Raw genomic sequence first — 20,955 nt, forward strand, 5'->3', positions numbered from 1 at the left:
AATAACTCAACAAATTAAAAAAAAAAATTATTATATGTATATTGCGCACAAAAAAAAAAATATAAGAAAAAATAAATCAGAAAATTATATTTTAAACAAACCAACAAAATGTATTATTTTTTGTCATTGATTATACAATTTAAAGTTGGTATTTCTATGGTATGCAAATATTGTTTGTTGCGTATTATATTTGTAAGTATACAATGGTATATGAAACATTGCAAAAGTGACCATTGATGGTTAAATGGTTTAACCATTTTAAAACATATTACGAGGTATATTTTACGTATCATCATTAACATTTTATAGTAAACAATATATAAACCAACGGCTTAACATCATGTTTTATTTCTTAGATTTATGTGGTACATATTGAATAATAAAAAAAAATAAAGTAATAAAAATAGTTGAACACTGTACTACAGATATCAGACCGGGTGTTCAACACTGGTCTCCTTTAGCTGGAGGAACGAGACATACTGATGTGTTGTGATATTAAATTTGAAAGCGATGATAAATCATCGCGTTCAAAAACGATTATGATTTTACAGGTGCTACACGAAACTTTTTTATGCTCTATATATCCAAAAAAGTTGTCGCCGAATAGATAATTTTCAATCACATAATATTTATAATTGTAAATCCGATACGTTATTTCTCACATTAATATAATTCAAGGACTACACATTATTCACTTTATTTGACGCTTATTTATAATTAATGTAATATAATAATGGTATACCACCATGGAATAATAAAATTATTACCTCACACAAATACCTACGCCACGCAAAAGTTAATTATTAAATACATTTTTTTAAATATTTTATTTTATTTCGAAATTTGTCTATACGATTGTGTATTCACTCAATCATAATACAGTTAGGCAATGTTTAAAAAAAAAATAATTAGTTACTAATATAACTTATTTTTTATGAACTAAATATTATCTCTACACATCGTATAAAAAATATCGGTTATTGTAGAATTGTGTGGTTGTAGTATTGTTAACAATAACATTAAATTATAACATTTATAACTATTTATTGTCAACAATTCCATGTAAATTTTATCGTTTTATTCGAGAGTGTTGTAGTTTATAAAAAAAAAATGATACTTTAATATTTCAAGGAAAATAAAAAAAATCTACGGATGTGATGCACTTTATAATCGAGTGTTAGGATTAAGAAAGCAACGACTTTGCAGTTATTCGATTTTCTCTTATACAATATAAACCTTTGAAATTAAGGTCAGACAACCGTTATACCACTCTCAATATAAGTTCGATATCAATAGTTTGTATATGGCATAGGAAAATTGCTTTATTCCTGTAAATCACAAACTATATGTTTATTGCGTGATATCAGAAACGACAAACATGAGAACGGAACATTGGTCAAAACCTATATTATACTGTTTATTATAATATAATAACACACACAACACGTGTGGTAAAAGGTTATTAAATGTAAATTAATTTTATTGATTGAATACAACCCAAGTTTATCAGTTTGCGAGTTACTCTGTAGACGTATATTTTAACCTACATAATAAATAACATACTTTAAGTAAACTGACACTTAAACAATAAATTGTATTACTATGACAATTTATTGAAATACTATGATTTTTTTATTTTCACGCACTTATACTACAATCGATATCAAAACAATTAAAAGTATTCTACACAAAAAAAAAAAATCAAGAAACGCCAAAATTACAACCATAAGCATTATGCGTAAAAAAAATATTTTTCTTCCAAGTGTATTTAATTATCAGTTGAGTTTATTCTTTCTTCCCAAATAATAAAACAAAATTTGGTATTTTACTCATTTTTATAAATTATGTTCACTATAATAGTATCCAGTTTTAACACTTTTAAAAAAAGTACGTGAATATTGGCTTTAGTAAAAATGTATATTGAAAATAATTGGTTTATATATTTATAATAATTATAATGTAGTATGTATTTAAAAAACGCATGGACATAAATCAGTATTATCGTTTATTTATTCTATTTTATTAGTTTTTAAACATAATATGTAAAATTGTTTTTACCATTATCCCATTCAATTATTATTACGAAATTATAAACGATTATGTACCTTTAAATGACATGAAACTATACAGAAATGTACATGGTCGCTATTAAGTTGTATATCTTGAAACCGTTTCACAAGGTATTTTGCTACAAATTACAATTAACAACAGCATATTCTACATTAATTTGATACAGGTTTACATAAACAATAATGGGAATTGTTCTAATAGTTTTCTTGTGTTATACATATTATTATTATTATTATTGTACCCGTAGAAAAATCTTAATTTTAACAAATATAACATTTACCGGAAATATTTATGACACATAATTTTTTTTGAGTTGTTAGGCATAAAATTATAAAGTTTTACAATATATTTTGCACATATTCTCAAATAGTATAATAATATTGTTTATAATATAATACGCATTATTAGTTCAACGTGACAATTTATATTAACCATTCATTATTTAATCGAATTTTTTTTTCAAAAAAATAACACTTTAAAAAGTAAATGTTTCGACTATGTGCTTACACTATATTTCAATTGTGCAAAGTACCAATTTGATCTACATATAAATATTTATAAATCGCGCAATATTTATGTACCCGTGAAAATAAGAGTTACAAAATATCGAAACAAAGTTGTTACTTCCTTTTTATGTTTTCGAAGCTAATATAATATGTATAGTTTATATATATTACTGACACTTGGCGAGACAAGTGAATAAACTGTTTGTATATGACAGCAGATAATAGGGCGCGAAATATGATAATGCTGCGATATAAAAATGTATTTTTGCGCAAATATCGAAAAGGGGACGATATATTCTTTTACAGAAAATTCTCAGTAGCAAGCACGTGAATTTGGCATCAGGTCAACAATTGTGATATTCTTGAATACGTGCATAGTCATTGTAATTTAACGAGCTGTATCAGCCAAAAAAAAAAAAAACCAATACAAACATCTCCAGATTTAAAAACTACGTCGTGCCACGTTATTTAGTCGTTGTTAAATAGTTTAAATATATTTATTCCAGAGTTCCAGGGCTTTAATTCAGACCAAAAAATAAAAAAAATAAAACAATAAAAATAAAGCGGAAATTTTTAGTATATTAGGATAAACTAATTCGATATTGTCTGCCTTTTTAGAATTAAAGCATTAAAATATTATATATATTATTAGGAATACAGTTTTACAGGTGTCTTGACATATCTGTTAAACCATGTGGAATAAATACAAATAGAAATTAATTTATTTGTACTGTGACTAAAAATTTAAAAAGTAATTTACAATATAAAAACACATTTACAAAGAATATTAAGAACGAAAGATAAAAAATATTAATTTCTAGTTGATATTGTTCACGCGTAGATACGCGCGCAACTAGCCAAATACTTATACAACCCGGACAGTATAATAAGCATTAAAAATTATTCAAATTTTTACATTTTCGTAGTATTATATTATAATAATATTGAAATAGTTATAAAATCAGTGATTTTATATTGTGAAAGCATTATTATTGTTATTATTTTTTACTAAAAAAATATTATATAATACATAACATTATACATAACACATTATGCTCAACACATGTACGTACCGAAATTGCCTAAACATGTCGCCGTGTTACAAGGCATAAAAATATTTTATCTTATTTTTATTCACATAAATAATCTAAAATAAAATGTACAAACTCGTTACAACCAATAAAAGTTATTTTAAGACACTTGTAAAAATTAACTGTTAACACATAAATGTATTTCAATCCATCACCAATTTTATTGTACTTTAAAGGTTTGGAAAATGAATAATATTCGAAGAATAATAATCTCTTATTACTTCTACAACTTGTATAGTATACATTAAGTATTTTATGAAAATTCTAATGTAGATAAAAATATTCAGTTTTTTTGTTAATATAAAATTATCCTATGTATATTTTTAACCAAAGGAACATTTGAAATTAAATTTAACCTTATTTTGTGAAGATCTTAGATGATATAAAAAAAAAATTAAAGTTATTACTTAAAGGTACAACGATACGAGGTTTTTTTATTTCTCGTGTTATGATCTTTTTCTTTGTTAAAGTTTAAAATATAAAATAATAGTACTATACTATCTTATACTGAGCTTAACAAATCGAGGCTATAATAATATTACCAGTACACAACTAACACAGTATACGCAAACATGAATTTATTGTTTTTAATGAACTAAAATATTATATTTAATTTTATGTAAGATTTTTATGAAATACTTTTAAAAAATATAACAATTGAAATAATGTCGGTTTTTTCTATAAATTGGAGAAACAGCGTTATAATTTTAAGAATATTACATATATTATAATATAGCAGACATGGAACAGTATATTTGAGTATGTACTTATTTTCATAAATTACACTCTTTATAATAAAACTTTAAATTTTCTCATTGAATTTTAGTAGGTACGATGTCATGGTAATTATAATATATATATTAAAGAACAGCAATGATAAAAATTCATTGAAATTTTTAACGGAGTCAAGTTTGTCATAATGTTTGAAAAGTTTAAACACTCAAACTATTTTAACTACTTGTAAAAAAAAATATGTACCTTACTACATCAAATTTTTAAGAGTTCAAATAAAAATAAAAATAACAACTTATAGCTTTTGTTATATTCTTACATTTTCGAGTTAATTCCATTTGGTATTTTGCATACAATTAGCTTTAGGTTACTTAATTCATAAATGTGAGAAAAGTAAGTTACTAAAATATTATATTTTATATTTTGTAGTTATTATATCATATGGCTGTTTTAATAAATAAATAAATAAATAAAGATATCTTTAATTTTTAATTCTTTTTAATAATATCATATTAATGATCAATGCATGCTAAATGATTATTGGATTTTGTTTTTATAATGTATCATTAATATCTATTATAGTAAACAAACCCATGAAATTGTTTGAGTTTACCCTGGGATGTCGTAGTAAATAAATTATAAACCTCTACGCATAGTTCCTGTCAAGGGCTAGTTAGTCGATCTATAATGCCCCCGGATTAATACAATGCTATAAATAAATAAAGCGTAGTTATAACTAAGGCTTAAGTTGTTAAAAACAAAAAAAATGATAATAAGTAAAAAACACATCTGGGGTGCAATTTCGACACGACGACTGAAACATTTCTCTTTAACCATCACGTAGAGCAAAACAACTGGCTATGCGTTTCGTGTAAGTTTTGGAGAATATAATGATGCATATACGACCATACGTGTATGTATAAATGTATATAATATGTGGCAATATTATGTAGAAAATCGCAATGTTTCATATTATTTATAAACGCGTCCGATGGCGTACACTGCAGTAGTGTCGTGCGCAAGCAAATTCACCGCCGCGGGCGATGTAGTGCGGTGTGGTGCAGGTGGTCGAAGTCGTCGTTGTCGACGCTGTCACGAAAACCGAAACGGTGAGAAACTTCTCGACCAGCAGCATACACCACCACCTCTTTAATGACACATGGTCGTCCCGCGTAATGGTAAAACTAATGGCTGCGGTCAAACCATAATGTATACTGTTATCGTCGCGTTCAATAATATAACGCGGAAGTGACGACTTTCCAACTATTTCCGGCACACAGACTATTATTAAAAGAGCGAGCGGATTTGCTTTTATACGATCATCCGAATTGGTTATTTTTTCCGGTCACCTCCGTCACGTATAATATAACGCGTAGTCAATATGAACCGCAAAACGTATACCTGCGTAAAAACTAAAATTATTTACCGCACGTGATTTTGTTGCGAACACGCTCCGAAAAAAAATACACTTCGTTTAGAAAAATCCAGTGGAATAATATATATTTATTGTTTAATAACATTTAACTCATAATATATGTTTTTAAACACATAAAATTATTGGAGTCCTTTGATACTAATTTCAGTTATGCACACTACCGCGGGCGGTTCTCGCCTAACCCGCGGATATCGGCTAAAATATTGTTTTCATTCCTGCGCTACAGTCTCCGAGTCCACTGGTATTTCCTAATTGCGGACGAAGTAATAAAAACCACGCGAGTTGCAGACAGAACCTTAAAAGGTGATATACGAGTCGCAAAAACATAATTAACATACTAATTGTGGAAACGTTTCCAATCGTTGTTTTGCGGACGATTGCGGACGTCGAGAAAGTTGTGAATTGTACTACTGTTTAAAGTGAGAAAAAAACCACCGGAAAGGGAGCAATCGTCAACAATCAAATGTTGAAATATTTAAGGGGTGAAAGTAATAGATTAATATCTATACGGGCTGTTAAAAATAAAAATAAATTGTCATAAAATTCATAGTGACAGTATATTTATGAAAAAAGAAAAACATTTTAAGACTAACGATTGATCTTTTGCACGACACAAATGTTTTTAGCCCCACCTACTAATTACTTCATACGTAGCTTGTCCTAAGTACTGGAAAAAGTAAAGGAGGGAAATATTCGTGTCCGCAACTCGCAGGGTTTTTATTTACTTGATATTCGCAGTTAGTATTTTGATAGTGAAACCTGTGTCCATATATTTTACGTAAATATTATATTGGTCTGAACATTATAGTCCACAAATGACGTGTAACTCCCGAGCCGATACGATCCAGAGATCGAAAATCCTGTACGTGGATCGTGATCGAAAGCCACACAGTCGTATCGTATTATGATGGGTACACACGATTTTGTAATCGTTATTGCTTTGAACACGATTGGATCGAAAAACGTGCGCCATTTCTCGAGAAAACAATAAATATATTTTATTTGCAGTTTTATCCGTAATGAAACCGGTGTCACGGCCAGTTATAACCATTTTGTGGGCTACATTATGATCATGAAGTACCGAAAAGCGGTATATACAAAATTGTAATTTAAGGTCACTACCCTTATTACGTTATTCGTTTTTCAGATGGTCGTTAAATTTTAAATTTACAGTGTGATCACGACCTAAGAAAAAAATAATGAAATAAAAAACATTTTGTACTTTTTAATCTGAGAACACTTATTAAATTTGTAAAATCCAAGTACATAATATCGATGCGTCATTTGTGAAAAATAACAACAAGTGTTAGAAAGTATGTTTTGTTTTACGAGTTTTTACGTCCATTGGCGATAAACTAGTACATGGTTTAGGTCAGAGAAAATTAAATAAAATTTATAAAATATATAATATTATATTATATATTATCAAATTCGTGCGAATAAACTACATAATATTATATTACAAACTTTTGGTAAAACGTGATGAACATTGTTAATGTGTTGGTTGTCGTCTATTTTTTTAACAAAACAAATTATCTTCACGATATAACATAAAAACATATATTTTTTTAAACTTTGATTGGCTATCAACTATTATTTAGTTAATATAACTAATTTAAGTAGAAATGAGATATCCATTATTTATTTGTAGTACATAATATAGTATAGTATACATAACGAAATGTAATACCTATTTATCATAATACCGAATACTATTTAAATTTCATCTTAAAATGGTGTAAACATTTCTGTCATGGGTGATATAATTACTGGTGTAGTATAATGTCTAACAGGAAAAATATATTATTATGAATACGACGCTTAGTGCTTATATAATATACTCATTAATATCTCCGAATCATAGTCATTTTGAATAATATTCGATACGCGTTATTTATTGATAAAGACGCGTGTATAGTCTAACTGAACCTCATAAATCACGTTGCTAAAGAAACCACTAATCCCTGGAAACCCTCCTCCGAGTTATAATAATTACTCCAGTGAGTAAGGTATTATGAAAAGGACTAATGAAAAACCACAGTAATTGACTGGAAACCTCTTAAATCATTGAATCAATAACATGGTACAAAACTAATTTACCAAAAAGGATTATATTAGGTATCACACGTTTAATCATCCTTTGCTTAACCCCCCACGTACGTATACACACACACACACACACACACGTATATGACGTGTCTATGTATGTGTACACAGTAGAAACACGAGTGTCCGTTCACGAACAGGCCGGGATTTCATTGTTGCACGCACAAAAGATTCTATTCAATACATAATCTCACACTATCATCGAATATTATGTAACAGCGAATCTCTCTAAATATATTTTCGTCGATCTCTATAAAATTCAACCGTCTATATATAATATTGAGCGTTAAGGATGAGCATTTCAAAATGAAAGAGGCTATAGTTTACAAAAGCGGACGACTAGACTAACTGCCAACTTTTAATGGTTTAAAAAGGAAAAGAAAGTATTTATAAACTAGTGCTAAATGTATCGTAAGCATACGCAGTATGTAGTAGCTGATTAATTTAAATTACTTTCATTAATTGTTATTGTTTTATTTTTTTTTTAAACATTATATTATATCAAATGTTTAAAGTTAATCGAAATATTATATAATAATCACTTATAATACGATAATAGGCTAATATTGGTGATTGTCGATTAAACCGATTAAAATACATAGTAGGGCCTACCATATTTATTCTCAAAATTCCGTTCATTTTTAACCCTACAATGTGCAAATTAAAAAATTTTAAGTTTTAATTTAAAAAAAAAATTGCTTGTGTTAATTTAACTATAAATAATTATGAAAAATAAAAAAAAAATTTCCACTGAAAATTTTTCTAGTTCCGTCTCTAACAGTAGATATTGTAAAATTAATAGTAAAATTCAAAATTGTATTTCATTTTTGAACATACACATCATAAATAATCATTTTGTAGGTATAGTATTCTATGTGGAATACGATTTTTTCATTTTAAATCGAAATAGTATGAATACATCATTTTTATTATTGGTTTATTTCTATAAATATACAATTTTATTTAATTTATAGATCTCTGACTGTAACCAAAGTGATGCTCGAAAGCAGTTCTCTACTGATAAAAATAGTTAATAATTTAATATTTTATTATACTACGTTAGTAGTAACTTATTACGAATAGTCTAAACACTATAAAAATAATGAACGCCCTTACTGAAAATTAATACTATATATTACTTATTTCATACAAAATCTAAAATTAATTATATTTGAATAATACGTTAAAACCTTTTACTTATTTATGAATAAAATAAATAAAACAAGCTATTCATTATTTAAATTTGATTCTATCGAAAACAGTATAGCATTGCACTTTAACAGTTATATGTTCATGTGAATTCATTGCACAATTATTTGTGAGTGCTCAGCCAGTTCAATTTAGTCTTCAAATTATGTAAAATTATTCGCATTCAAAATACAAGTATGCTTACTTGACTTGTGTTAGTTTTACCATGTATATACTCGATTTAAACTAAGTGAATAAAAAAATGACTTGGAATTTTTATATTACTTTTAATAAATATATATTTACCACCAATTTGTTGATAACACTAAGATATTTTTTTAGTAAATAAAATTTATTTTCTTTTTCATTATTCCATAAATAAAAAAAAATTATGACGATTTAAAAAAATTATACTTTAAACTTCTTTTATATATAATCTCAATGATTGGTAGACAAAAAGTTAAAATTTAGTACGAATACAGTATAATATTTTAGTATTTTATCGTCGATTGGTAATTTTAAGTTTAATATTTAATATCGAACATAAATTGTATTATAATATTGTATTATCAACACATTGATATTGATGCATTGTATTTTTATATCTTAACATGGGTAAACATGGAATCGGTATAGTATAATTAATAACTTTTTTAAGTATTAGTTATAATAAACTATAAATAAAAATTTCTTTACTATGAATAACTTAAATTATATTTTCTTACATAACAAAAAAATGTTTATATATTTGATTACATGTTACGACTACAATAAAAAAATCATTTATTGAGTATTATGTTTTTTATCAAAAATGTTAAACTAAAAGCATTCAAAGAGGAAAATAAATTAAAAACATAATCGTTTTTAAATTTTTAAACTTCAAAGTTACCATGAATACTCTAAAATATTAACTATTTTTTTAAAGTTAATCCCAAGTATGTCTAATAAAGTAAAAAACTATGTGAACATAAATTATAGAACTTCTGTTATAAAATATAATCAAAGGTGAGCACCACTACATAATATATTATGTATCTCGTGGTCTATCATATCAAATTTTGAATTTATACTTTTCCACGAGCGCGATTTATACATAGTTTATGCTTAGTGCTCATCTATCATTGAGTACAATTAAACAATCGATGAATTGGTATTTATTATTGCAAATGATAAATGATAATACATTATTTTATTATAGATTCAATTATATTAAAATTTAAGTGGTTAATATTATAGAAAGTATTTATTTCAGTTGAAAAAAATTCGTATAATAAAAAAAAAATAATTGATATATATGTCTTAAAACATATCATTTCATTACATCTGTACTCATGGTGTACACAAATTAGATGCAAATTTTCCTTAGAATTAATTTTGTTTACGTTTAAAATAAATTGACACAATAAAGTAGGTCATACAATGTAAATATATTATGTATATTTTAAACCAATGAATATTATTTGATTAATTTTGTAAATTTTAAATAGATACTCGTTAATATATTGTGTTACAACGTTACATCATTATTAAAATCAGTTATGTTCGAATGGAAATATTCACGAACAAACTAATTGGTTTCCTTTCGATGTCGCATTTAATAATAATTATAGTAAACTGTATGATCAATAAAATACTGAACAGTGATTTACTATGTACTGTTATAAGTAGAATCATTATATTTTAGTTTAAATATAAATATTAATTAAATTTATCTTCCAGATGTCGATTTGATATTAAACAAAGGGAGAAATTTAAAATATTTCAGTGTTATATTATGATGACATAGTTATTAACTGAATATAGGTTATGTTATTTATTTGATTGTAACTGAAATCCATTGTTTAGTGATTTTCTTAACATGCAAAATATTGAAAAATAAATTTAAATACGAAAATATATGAACAGCTAGACTAAATTATGTCAACAAAATTGTACGTAAAAATCATGACGTGGTATCAACAATTTGTCATATTTAACATATAAATTGATAGCATACTATTATCGATAACAGTATAATATTTTATGTCCTCGACGTTTTTAGTTTATTTATCCAATTTATTTAATTTAAATCGTGTACAACTACCGAGCAGCACTAATGTAATATTTTAAAACGTTATGTAAATTGTAACGTCTTGACTCGATGCTTCCATTTTTTATCTCGATTGATGACTACCCTTTTTTATAAGAATAACACAGGGACCGCGACTAACAACGCAATCTTTGATGTCGCAGACACATTATTGTTATTTTATTTTAATAGTATTTTTTTTTATAACATAATATGAAGGGTTTTTGAGGTAAACATCGTATGGCATTAAGATACTGAATCACGGAAAATACGGTTATGTTAATATTATACTATAATGGAATTGCCGTAAGTATTTATATCCGCGATGACGCGAAAATGAAATTTTTAAATTTCAATTTTCCACTGTCGCGCGATGACGGCGAGAGGTGATCGCGGTATTGACGTGATAATAATAATATAACAACAGATGCTGCTGAAACCGTACACCTAAAATGTGGTTACACGGTGGCTACGCAGTACATCAGGTCGTATTGATTCACAAATCACAACGTCAAATATTATACGCAGTTTAATAAACAATATTAATACGCTCTGCGGAATTATAAGAATTGCATAGGGACGGACTATCAGAAAATTAATGTGATATTTTGTCGGTTTCACAAACGTAATAATACGGTGTTTTTACTATTTTTTTTTTTAAACGTTTTAAGCATTTTCTTTAAAAACAAGCGTTGTTCAATTGTAATGTATGACTGTATACAAGAGCGCGTGGCATATAATTGTTTTTTTTTTTTTCGTTTAATTGTTTTCAGACTTACGATTACGGTAAATATCATTATATTTAACAGTCTGCTGAAATTGAAGTTTTGTATGTTACCCGACGGTAGCTAGAACTTTCTTTATTTAGCAATTATTCCGTTCAGAACGTATAGTAAGTCATTTTTTTCCGTGGTATTGTTACGTTTGATCTTCCCGTAGGTAGTTATCTATTTGTACTTACATTGCGATAGATCTGAACCGGCTACTCCTATACATTTTATTTATTTTCTTTTTCAATTTGACAATAGTATATTATATATCTACAATAATTACTAATTATATAATAATAATGACGAGTAAAGACAATTTATTATTTTTTTAACTACGTAAGTAATACACAGCAGCGGCAGCAAGTATATACAAATGTTGTTAATGACACAACTTAGGTAAATTATCGTTGAACTATAAAATGACGATGCAACATATTACTATTATATCAATATATAAACACCTCATAAATACTATTATATGAACGATACAATGAAAGAGCTATACATTATCCAGGACAGATTATTTTATACCTACGTTTTTTTTTTTTTTTTAATATTATAGCATTGATTGTACTTTAATGTAATACTAAGTATATTAAATATACTCAATAATTAAATGTATATTTTTCTAAATAATCGTTGAAAATAAATTAGTTTATTTATTTAAATAATAAATCAAAGGATTTAATTAACACTAATATGTAGGTGTATTATTAATTATGATGAACATATAATAAAATAAACATTAGGTATATCACACGTAACATTACCACTTTTTTACCGATTCAATGAATACAAATATTGTAATAACAAAACATAATATAGTCGGCATGATTTTTCGAGAGTAATTCATTGGTATACAAGGTATATAAGGTGTAACAAGACTATTTGATAAATTTCCATTACAAATGTTACTATATTTGTTTTTAAGTCCTGTTACACCCTGTATAATAGAGTTTTTCTTTTTTTAATGTACGTTCGTTGAATATTATTAATAATTCCCAGGATTTTATGATTAATAATAGTTAAAATATCAAAATGCTTCCCACAGTAATCCAGAAAATATACTTTGTTAAATAGAATTAAATTTAATTAGTTTAAATAATGATTCAATATTTGCTTAGTACGTGCAGTCTACACGATTCTTATTAGTTCTAAAATAGTTTTTAAAAAAAATATACGCATTGTTTTCAATCTCCTAACTTTTAGAGTAAACACCGGTATGAGTGGTATCCATCCTACGAACCCGTAACATAGCAAATTTAAGTTCAAGAGTAGTGAGTACCCGTTTAATGATGTAAGTTTTAATAAAATAAATTAGAGTGAACGGATCCAATATCACGTTAAAAGGTAAGAACATTATCTGTATTCTATTATCGGTTTTCGTTTCCGATACACAATTAAGGCCAGTCGTCAATGGCGTTTTCACGTCGTAATATTATTGTACGTACTTGCACAAACTGTTGAATCAATTGACCCGTTTGGACTACGCTTACTCAGATTTTTAATAAAGTATACGAAAATGTTATTTCATTTTGTTCTCTTTTCTTTTAAAATACGTCGTATCAGAATACAATATTAGTCGTACAACAGATGCAATGAAAACATTTGTGATTGAAATTTAATTAAAAGAAAAAAATATTTCAAAAAATCAAAACGATCTACGAGGCAACCGATATCAATATTATTTGTGTACCTATCAGTGAAAAATAAAACCACTTCCGGTTACGCATTGTTCGCGTTATACTTATATGTTAATACAACATTAACCTAACAACCTAACCTATACGACCACATCTATACTCGATGAGTTATGATATTTTCTATAATAATAATATGGTCGTTGTGCGTGCGGCAGGACACTCACCGCAGGACCGGCTGGAGGAGGTGGCAGTATGGGCACCATGTGCAGATATGTGCGCCGGCCATGTCGATCGCGATCCGGCGACGGCGTGTGCTGCTGCTGTTGGTGCTGCTGCAACCGGCGCGGTGACAGTACGACCCTGTCGTGTTGTGCGGCCGCAGCCATCATCGGGATCCACATCGGCCGCGGCTGTGTACGCGCCGCATACGCAACTGCTCAAATCGTGTCCGCCATGACGCCGCCGCGAGTTCGTAGTGGACGCCGCCCAAACACCTGGTGAACGATGACGATATTATAATATTATGTCCACGATAACAACAACAATAATAATAATAATATTGTAAACTATGATGTCTTTCGATATGGGTAGCTCAATATGGGGAGGGGGTGAATATTAGGGCATTCGACGTGGGTATGAGGCCACGATGTATTTTTATTTTCACTAAACATAAAAACCCATCTACGACGCATATCAGAAGCAATAACGTGGGGGGGGGGGTCATTTTTGCTGAAAATTATTGTTTTTATTTGTTTTATATGATACGAGAATATTATCTAGAACACTTCGTAGAGGTTTTTTTTTTACGAATCTTATAAGTTTTAAAATACTCATAACTTGCTTCAATACTAAAATAGATAAAAAGAAAAACTTACTAGGTGTGCTCGATTAAATATTCTTACATTAAAATTGTATAACGGGGTAATAGATCAAATCACTCTAGAATTACGAATAAAAGAGTGAAATGGATTTTTTGAACACTAATACATGTGATGGCGTCATCTTAAAAAATTAGGTTTAAAAGTTTTAGTTACATTTGGGAAAATTATCTTTTGTCAAGAGCTTCGAGACTTATTTTATCAAATCTAAAAACAGACATGTTTTTTTTCGAGGAAAAGTACTGGAGATGTGTATTTGAAAATGTTTGATAAATTTCTTCTAGTCTTCCAAGTATTTATTTCAAGCCATTTAAGAGATTGATTTCTAAAATCGTTTTATTTGTATACACAGTTCTAAGTATGTTTTAACAAATATATATTTTACTATTTTTTATCTTTGATATATGATTTTTTTTTTTAATTTTAAATAATTATTTTATGGTTAACTATTTTTTTATTATTTCATATTTAGAAATAGAATAATATTTTTCTAAAAAATTAAATATAAAATATTCAACAGCTGTTTTTATTTTTAATAATCAATTAAAATTTATATAATTTAATATTCAATTTATATTATATTTAATACATAACAATTATTAAGAAAGTATTTTATATCTATTGTAAAATACATTATTAATCAACAATTGTATACATAGCCATATTAAAAAAATAACAACAGTCCTAAATATAGATAAATACACCTTTTAATTTTAAGGAAACTATCGTTTGATTTTTTTGGACTTAACCACTTATAGCTGTAGTAGTAAATATCAGTTAATTTAAAGCTCAGTAACCTTATTTCTATCTTAGTCGGAATGCAAGTATCCTTTTTGGGAAAAATTCACATAAAGTCACCAAAAAGTTAGTGTACATCTTTAGCAAAAATCAGGTAGTGTGAAATTGTTTAATCAACCATGCCTGAATACCACATAAAAATTTCGGTAATGCGAACATTTTTTTATCAAATCGGTTTTGAATGAGAAAAATAACTGCGTTGAACTCAGTACAAGACAAAAAATAATAGTTACAATATTTTTAATCGCTCAAAATAAAACTACTTATACGCTACAAATATACACGTTACCATAATATAATGTAAATATTTTATCAAAACACAAAATTTGTTTTTTTGTTATCAGCAGATCGTAATTTTAACTTTCCTGAACTGTATTACAATAAGATATTAAATAAACGATATTCACTTATTATTATATTATATAAGATATTGAGAGAATACAGCTATTGTCTGAGTGTGCCTTCGGAACTAGATCTGTATGTATACGTTTGTCGGGTTACAGAAACTTAAAATTAAAATGTTGATTATTTTATTTCTTACAGAGGAAGATTGTAGGTTACAGAGTTAGCTGTATTTTAAGTTTTTGACATTTTAATTATTAATTTTCATTAAATATTCTTATTTATAGTAGTTGTGTGTACATTTTAAAGTGTTAGAAAGATGGTTATAGAGTAGTATCTTGTATAGTGGGTGCAAAATAATTTACGAGGATAAGCAGGACAAGACACTTATGTAAACCTATATTATAATATGTAGCTATTTAGCCAACAGTAATATTTTTTAAACGGCGCTTGTGAAATGAATTTTTAACCAGGATATATACACATACATACAGGGTAATGGGTGTGATACTGTTTTGGGTGGTTATTTTAGTATAATTTACAATGTCAATTTATGTCCTTATTTTTATCTGTGCCATGATAATTATGAACAAAATGTAATAACAACACAATACTTAGAAATACTTCCTATATTATCAAAAACTATAACAATCAGTAACCCAAAAGGTTTCTAATGAGTTCAAATAATTTGTATTTAGTGGTTGAGGGATAAACCAAGTTTTTTTAATAATTTTTTTTTATTATTTGATAAAATAATATATAAATTATATTTGAAAAAACTAATTAACGTAAAGTCTAAAAATATTATTGAATATTTTTGAATATGACCAACCGTAAAGGTAAAAAAATAACTATGATAAAAGAATAAAAGAAGAACCTAACCAAGTTAATAAAGGTTACATAAGTATCCCTAACAATGAAACTAAACATTATCAATAGTAAAAATTTAATCAATATCCATGATTTATTTTGTTTTGCTTTATTTGTATTAATTAAAAAGTATACTTTAAATACCTATTATATTATATTAACCTTTAAAAGTATTTAAAATAATTCAACAAATTTATTGAAATATATCGGTTTTAAATAATATATACAAAAAACATCCTTTTACACTTAAATCATCGGTTAATTATATATTTGTATCTTTCTAAACACCGACAATACCAACTAATTTAATAAGAATTTTGTTCCATTGAATAATAATAAATACAAATAATGTCCGATTTATTAATTAAATTAATAATTTCGGTTTTGAGCATTATTGTAGGGTGATTCACAGAAAGTTTGTCAAAATTGGAACGTGTTTGGGCAATTTAGCATAATGTGTTTGAACTACCTTTTTTAATATCGTGTGATGTGTTTGAGCAGTATTTTATCAATTAATTTTTCATCACATATTGACAAACATTGAACTGCCAGTGTATGCATATAATTCAAATAGGGAATAGCCAATATAGAATACAATATATTATAAAAGTCAATAATCAAAATCTTAATTGTTATTATAATTACATACTTTATTCTACAGACAACGACACAATTAATAATTCTTTGAACACATGTTTAGATAGGTAATTGATGAAAAACTACAGCCAAAAATTTAATAATAATTTATAAATTGATATACAATATACCTACTATAAGTATTGAATTATTTTAATACAATTAATTGTGCTAGTAAGTACAGTTATTAATTTTACCTTATGTGTCTTTTAAAAATTGAATTTCACCTGATACATTCTTGTTCCCACTTGTTCTTAATTACTCTAGTTTAACTAATATAGTGTTTCCTCGAATATTGCGAATATTTTTCTATATTTTGCAAACTGGTCAAAGCATCAAAGCAGCGGTGTCAATTGAGTTTTTTTTAACCAGTACACATGATAAGCAACAGGACGATGCGAAAATCATAATATAAGACTCTTAAAACGTATACCACCGTCCACTAGTATGCTACAGTCGACGTATTTTTACAGTACTTATCTACTGTATTCTACTCGCTCAAACACACTCTATACAGAATTTGCCACAAAATGTTTATATTATGCGAGTAAAACAGTAATTTTCCCAAACGCATTATGCGTTTGTGATGACTGATGAGCATAAAATGTTTCCATCAAAAGTCTTCCTTGTTCTCACCCGCTAATAATAGTTTCTATCGCACGAGACGATGACAGATCTCACGTTTCTTTATGATTCCCTATACCATTAATGTATATATATCTGAAATATTTTTTTTATTTTATTTAGAAAAATGTTTATTTTAGATTTTGAGAAAATTTTCCGGGAAAACAAGAAAAATTTCGATGATAAAGTTATACTATAATCGTTTTTAAACGACTAAATAAATATTTATTTTTTACTGACTTTAATAGTATACAGTATTCGTCTGGCTCAACAATTTTGTGTAGAGTTCTTATTAATGCTTATTCGTAAAATATAACATTTTTCATAATTTTATTTAATGTATTTATTAAAATGTAAAATAATAAATCGTTTTTCAATATTTTATTGTATTTCAAATTAACATATTAACTTTATAACAGCTTCAAATTTTTTTTTCCTCAAGTATTTTTTCAGAATAGAAAACAATTAATATTAATATAAAATTATTATATAATAATAATAAAATTCTTGATGGTCGGAACGTGCAATTTATTGCAATTTATTTAATTGTTAGAAACTAGTATCGGAGTATAAGAGGAAAGGTAAATATTTGGATGAGACGTCGCCGTCATGTCCATCGTGATAATGTTAATGATATTGACTAATTTATCAAGAAATACTTTTTGTACCTTGTACCACCTCAAGAAAAAATGTAGATACCTGCATACGATCTTATCGCGTGACGGTGTCGCACCATGCGGATAAGTCCATGGTTATTCCGACATAAATTTCATCGGATGAGGTATAAATTTCGACGTAGATAACGCATATATGGGTAGCTCCTATTTAAGTATCCGTGGTAGTGTCGTGTTTATAATTTATTGTGTTTCGTGGACAGTAAATCACATGGTTTACGCATATATATATATATATACACCATACTGTAAGCCCGTCGTCGTATGGACGCAATCGACTTAAATAATAATAACAATAATAATAATAATAGTAATACGCATTTGGGAAAATGCGCGTATTAAAGTTTTTCAATTAACGTTTCTCTCAGTCTTTCGCACTGTACCTACCTATATATTATAATATTGAAATATTGCAACGTATTCCGCGTGCATATATGTGTATAACATTATAGTACTCCGCACCGTTTGCGTTTCAGGTGATGGTTATTATTTATTATTTTTTTTTTCGCTTCTTCGTCGCATACGAACAAATCGATAAATAACCCGTAATAAATAATAATATCATTTTCTTTAATGAGATAAATACGGCAGAATGGCGCTTAACAATACATTTATGTTAAAACGAAACATTATCGAGTACATATACTAATATATGCAGTACAATATAACAAGTTTACAATTCTAAATCATACCCACACTTAAACATTATAATATAATATATTCCATTCGGTGTTTGCAAATACAGTGAAATTATTATTATTTTTTTCCAATGGATACACTCACAAATGCAATTATATTCTAAAAAAAACCGACACCAAAGGAAAATTAATTAATTTTTCAATTCAAAATATTACGATTTCTATATTATTCTACTCTTGAGATTTATTCTCCGATATAATATACGTATCGTATTATGGCTTCGAATCGTTATAACAGCAGTACTACACGCTAATGTATAAACATATTAATATGTTATAATATGTCGTGTGTTTTGTGTGTATTTTTCACATATTTATTTCAATGCAATTTTAATGTTTTACTTTTCCAAATGAATTCCATAGTACGCCATTCGCGAATGCATTATTTCAAACAAAAATAATAAAACTCTTTTAGTACTAAACGTTTAGCGTTTAATATGAATAGTTATTTTTTATGAATAATCTAGAACTACTGAAATCGCCAAAATTAAAAAAGGTTAACAAATAGATACTCGAGCTTAATTGTGAAAATGGTTAATATATTTGTATTGATTTTATTCATTAATCATAATGTTTAAATGAAAAAAATCACGAATAGAAGACAGATCATATGAGTTATCTTTGATTTGAAAATAATCAACATAATAATTATACAACGGTGGTACCTTGTCATGGCAGGGTTACAATATTATGATAACTGCTTTGAAAACCACAAAAATCTAAACTGATATTTTCATGATACAACAAAAATATTTGGTTTTACTCGAACAAAAAGCAATTTTGGATTCTTCATTAAACGTGGTTAGCTTTCACCACTTGAATACAAATGCCGATAATAAACATTTACGAGGAATTTATACAAATGTATATTATACACAATAATAATATAATATATTATATTAGTGTATATTCGAAAAATTAACTTTCCCTAAAATAAAATATATTTTAACACATATTATTATTACGAATAAACGTTTCATAAATTTGTAGCAATAATATTTTATACATGAGTAGGAAGTACTTGAATATATAGTGGTAAATTTAAAATTCCACTTCAGCTAAATTGTTTTTATTAATATTCTTATTTCTACTGTTCGGTATTTTATAATTTTTTGAAGTACAAGTGAAATAAGTTTCTTGGGATTATTGAATACGCTGCAAGAGAATAAATACAATTTAAAAAAATAAATTTCAGGAAGTAATAGTTAAGTATATATGACGATATCAGAATTTATTATCAAACATATAAAAAGATAGTTGAATTATAATCAATATGTATTGTAGTTTGTAGATAAAAAAATAATAAGTTATCATTTAAAAAAAAAATTTAAATAGACATGGGACACTCTTTAAATGGTTTACAAAATCTTAGATGTAAAAATGTATTACTTAGAAAATCACAATTTGAATAAATAAAGTAAAAAAATGGTGATTAGTATGCACTTGACGAATCAATCTATATAAAATATATAAATAATAGATGCAATAGTTATGTATATAAATCTATTAAAAAAAAATTGAAACTATAAAATATATATTTCGTAATTTTAATCCAAAACTTAGGTATTACAATATAGGTAATCCTAATTTAGTGTATTTATGCAAAGTGAAAATGTTTATAGAGAAAACACATTGATTTAATACATGATGGTTATACTTAAATGTTAATTTGAGAGAATGCAAAAACAGTAATTTAGTAAGTAGTAATCATTGCGACTCACTGCAAGTACCCGCCTATTTCATTAATATTATACCTTACTTAAGACGGAGTCATTAATATATTATACGCAGATAATCACTGATCGCAGTAATGCATAATATATACG

General features: G+C 26.8%; 1 protein-coding gene across 2 annotated transcripts in view; it reads right to left on the bottom strand.

Annotated features, from left to right (window-relative positions):
• Window positions 1–20,955, bottom strand: part of LOC132931672 (cyclic nucleotide-gated cation channel subunit A) — a 180,884-nt gene that overhangs the window by 113,554 nt on the left and 46,375 nt on the right. For both annotated transcript variants that reach the window (XM_060997582.1, XM_060997581.1), the window contains exon 2: window positions 13,834–14,103. In XM_060997582.1, coding sequence (XP_060853565.1) covers window positions 13,834–14,010 — 177 coding nt within the window. In that variant the 5' untranslated portion in view covers window positions 14,011–14,103. The remainder of the gene's footprint in view (window positions 1–13,833; window positions 14,104–20,955) is intronic.

Source organism: Rhopalosiphum padi, chromosome 1 (genome assembly GCF_020882245.1).
Source record: "Rhopalosiphum padi isolate XX-2018 chromosome 1, ASM2088224v1, whole genome shotgun sequence".
Lineage (NCBI taxonomy): Eukaryota > Metazoa > Arthropoda > Insecta > Hemiptera > Aphididae > Rhopalosiphum > Rhopalosiphum padi.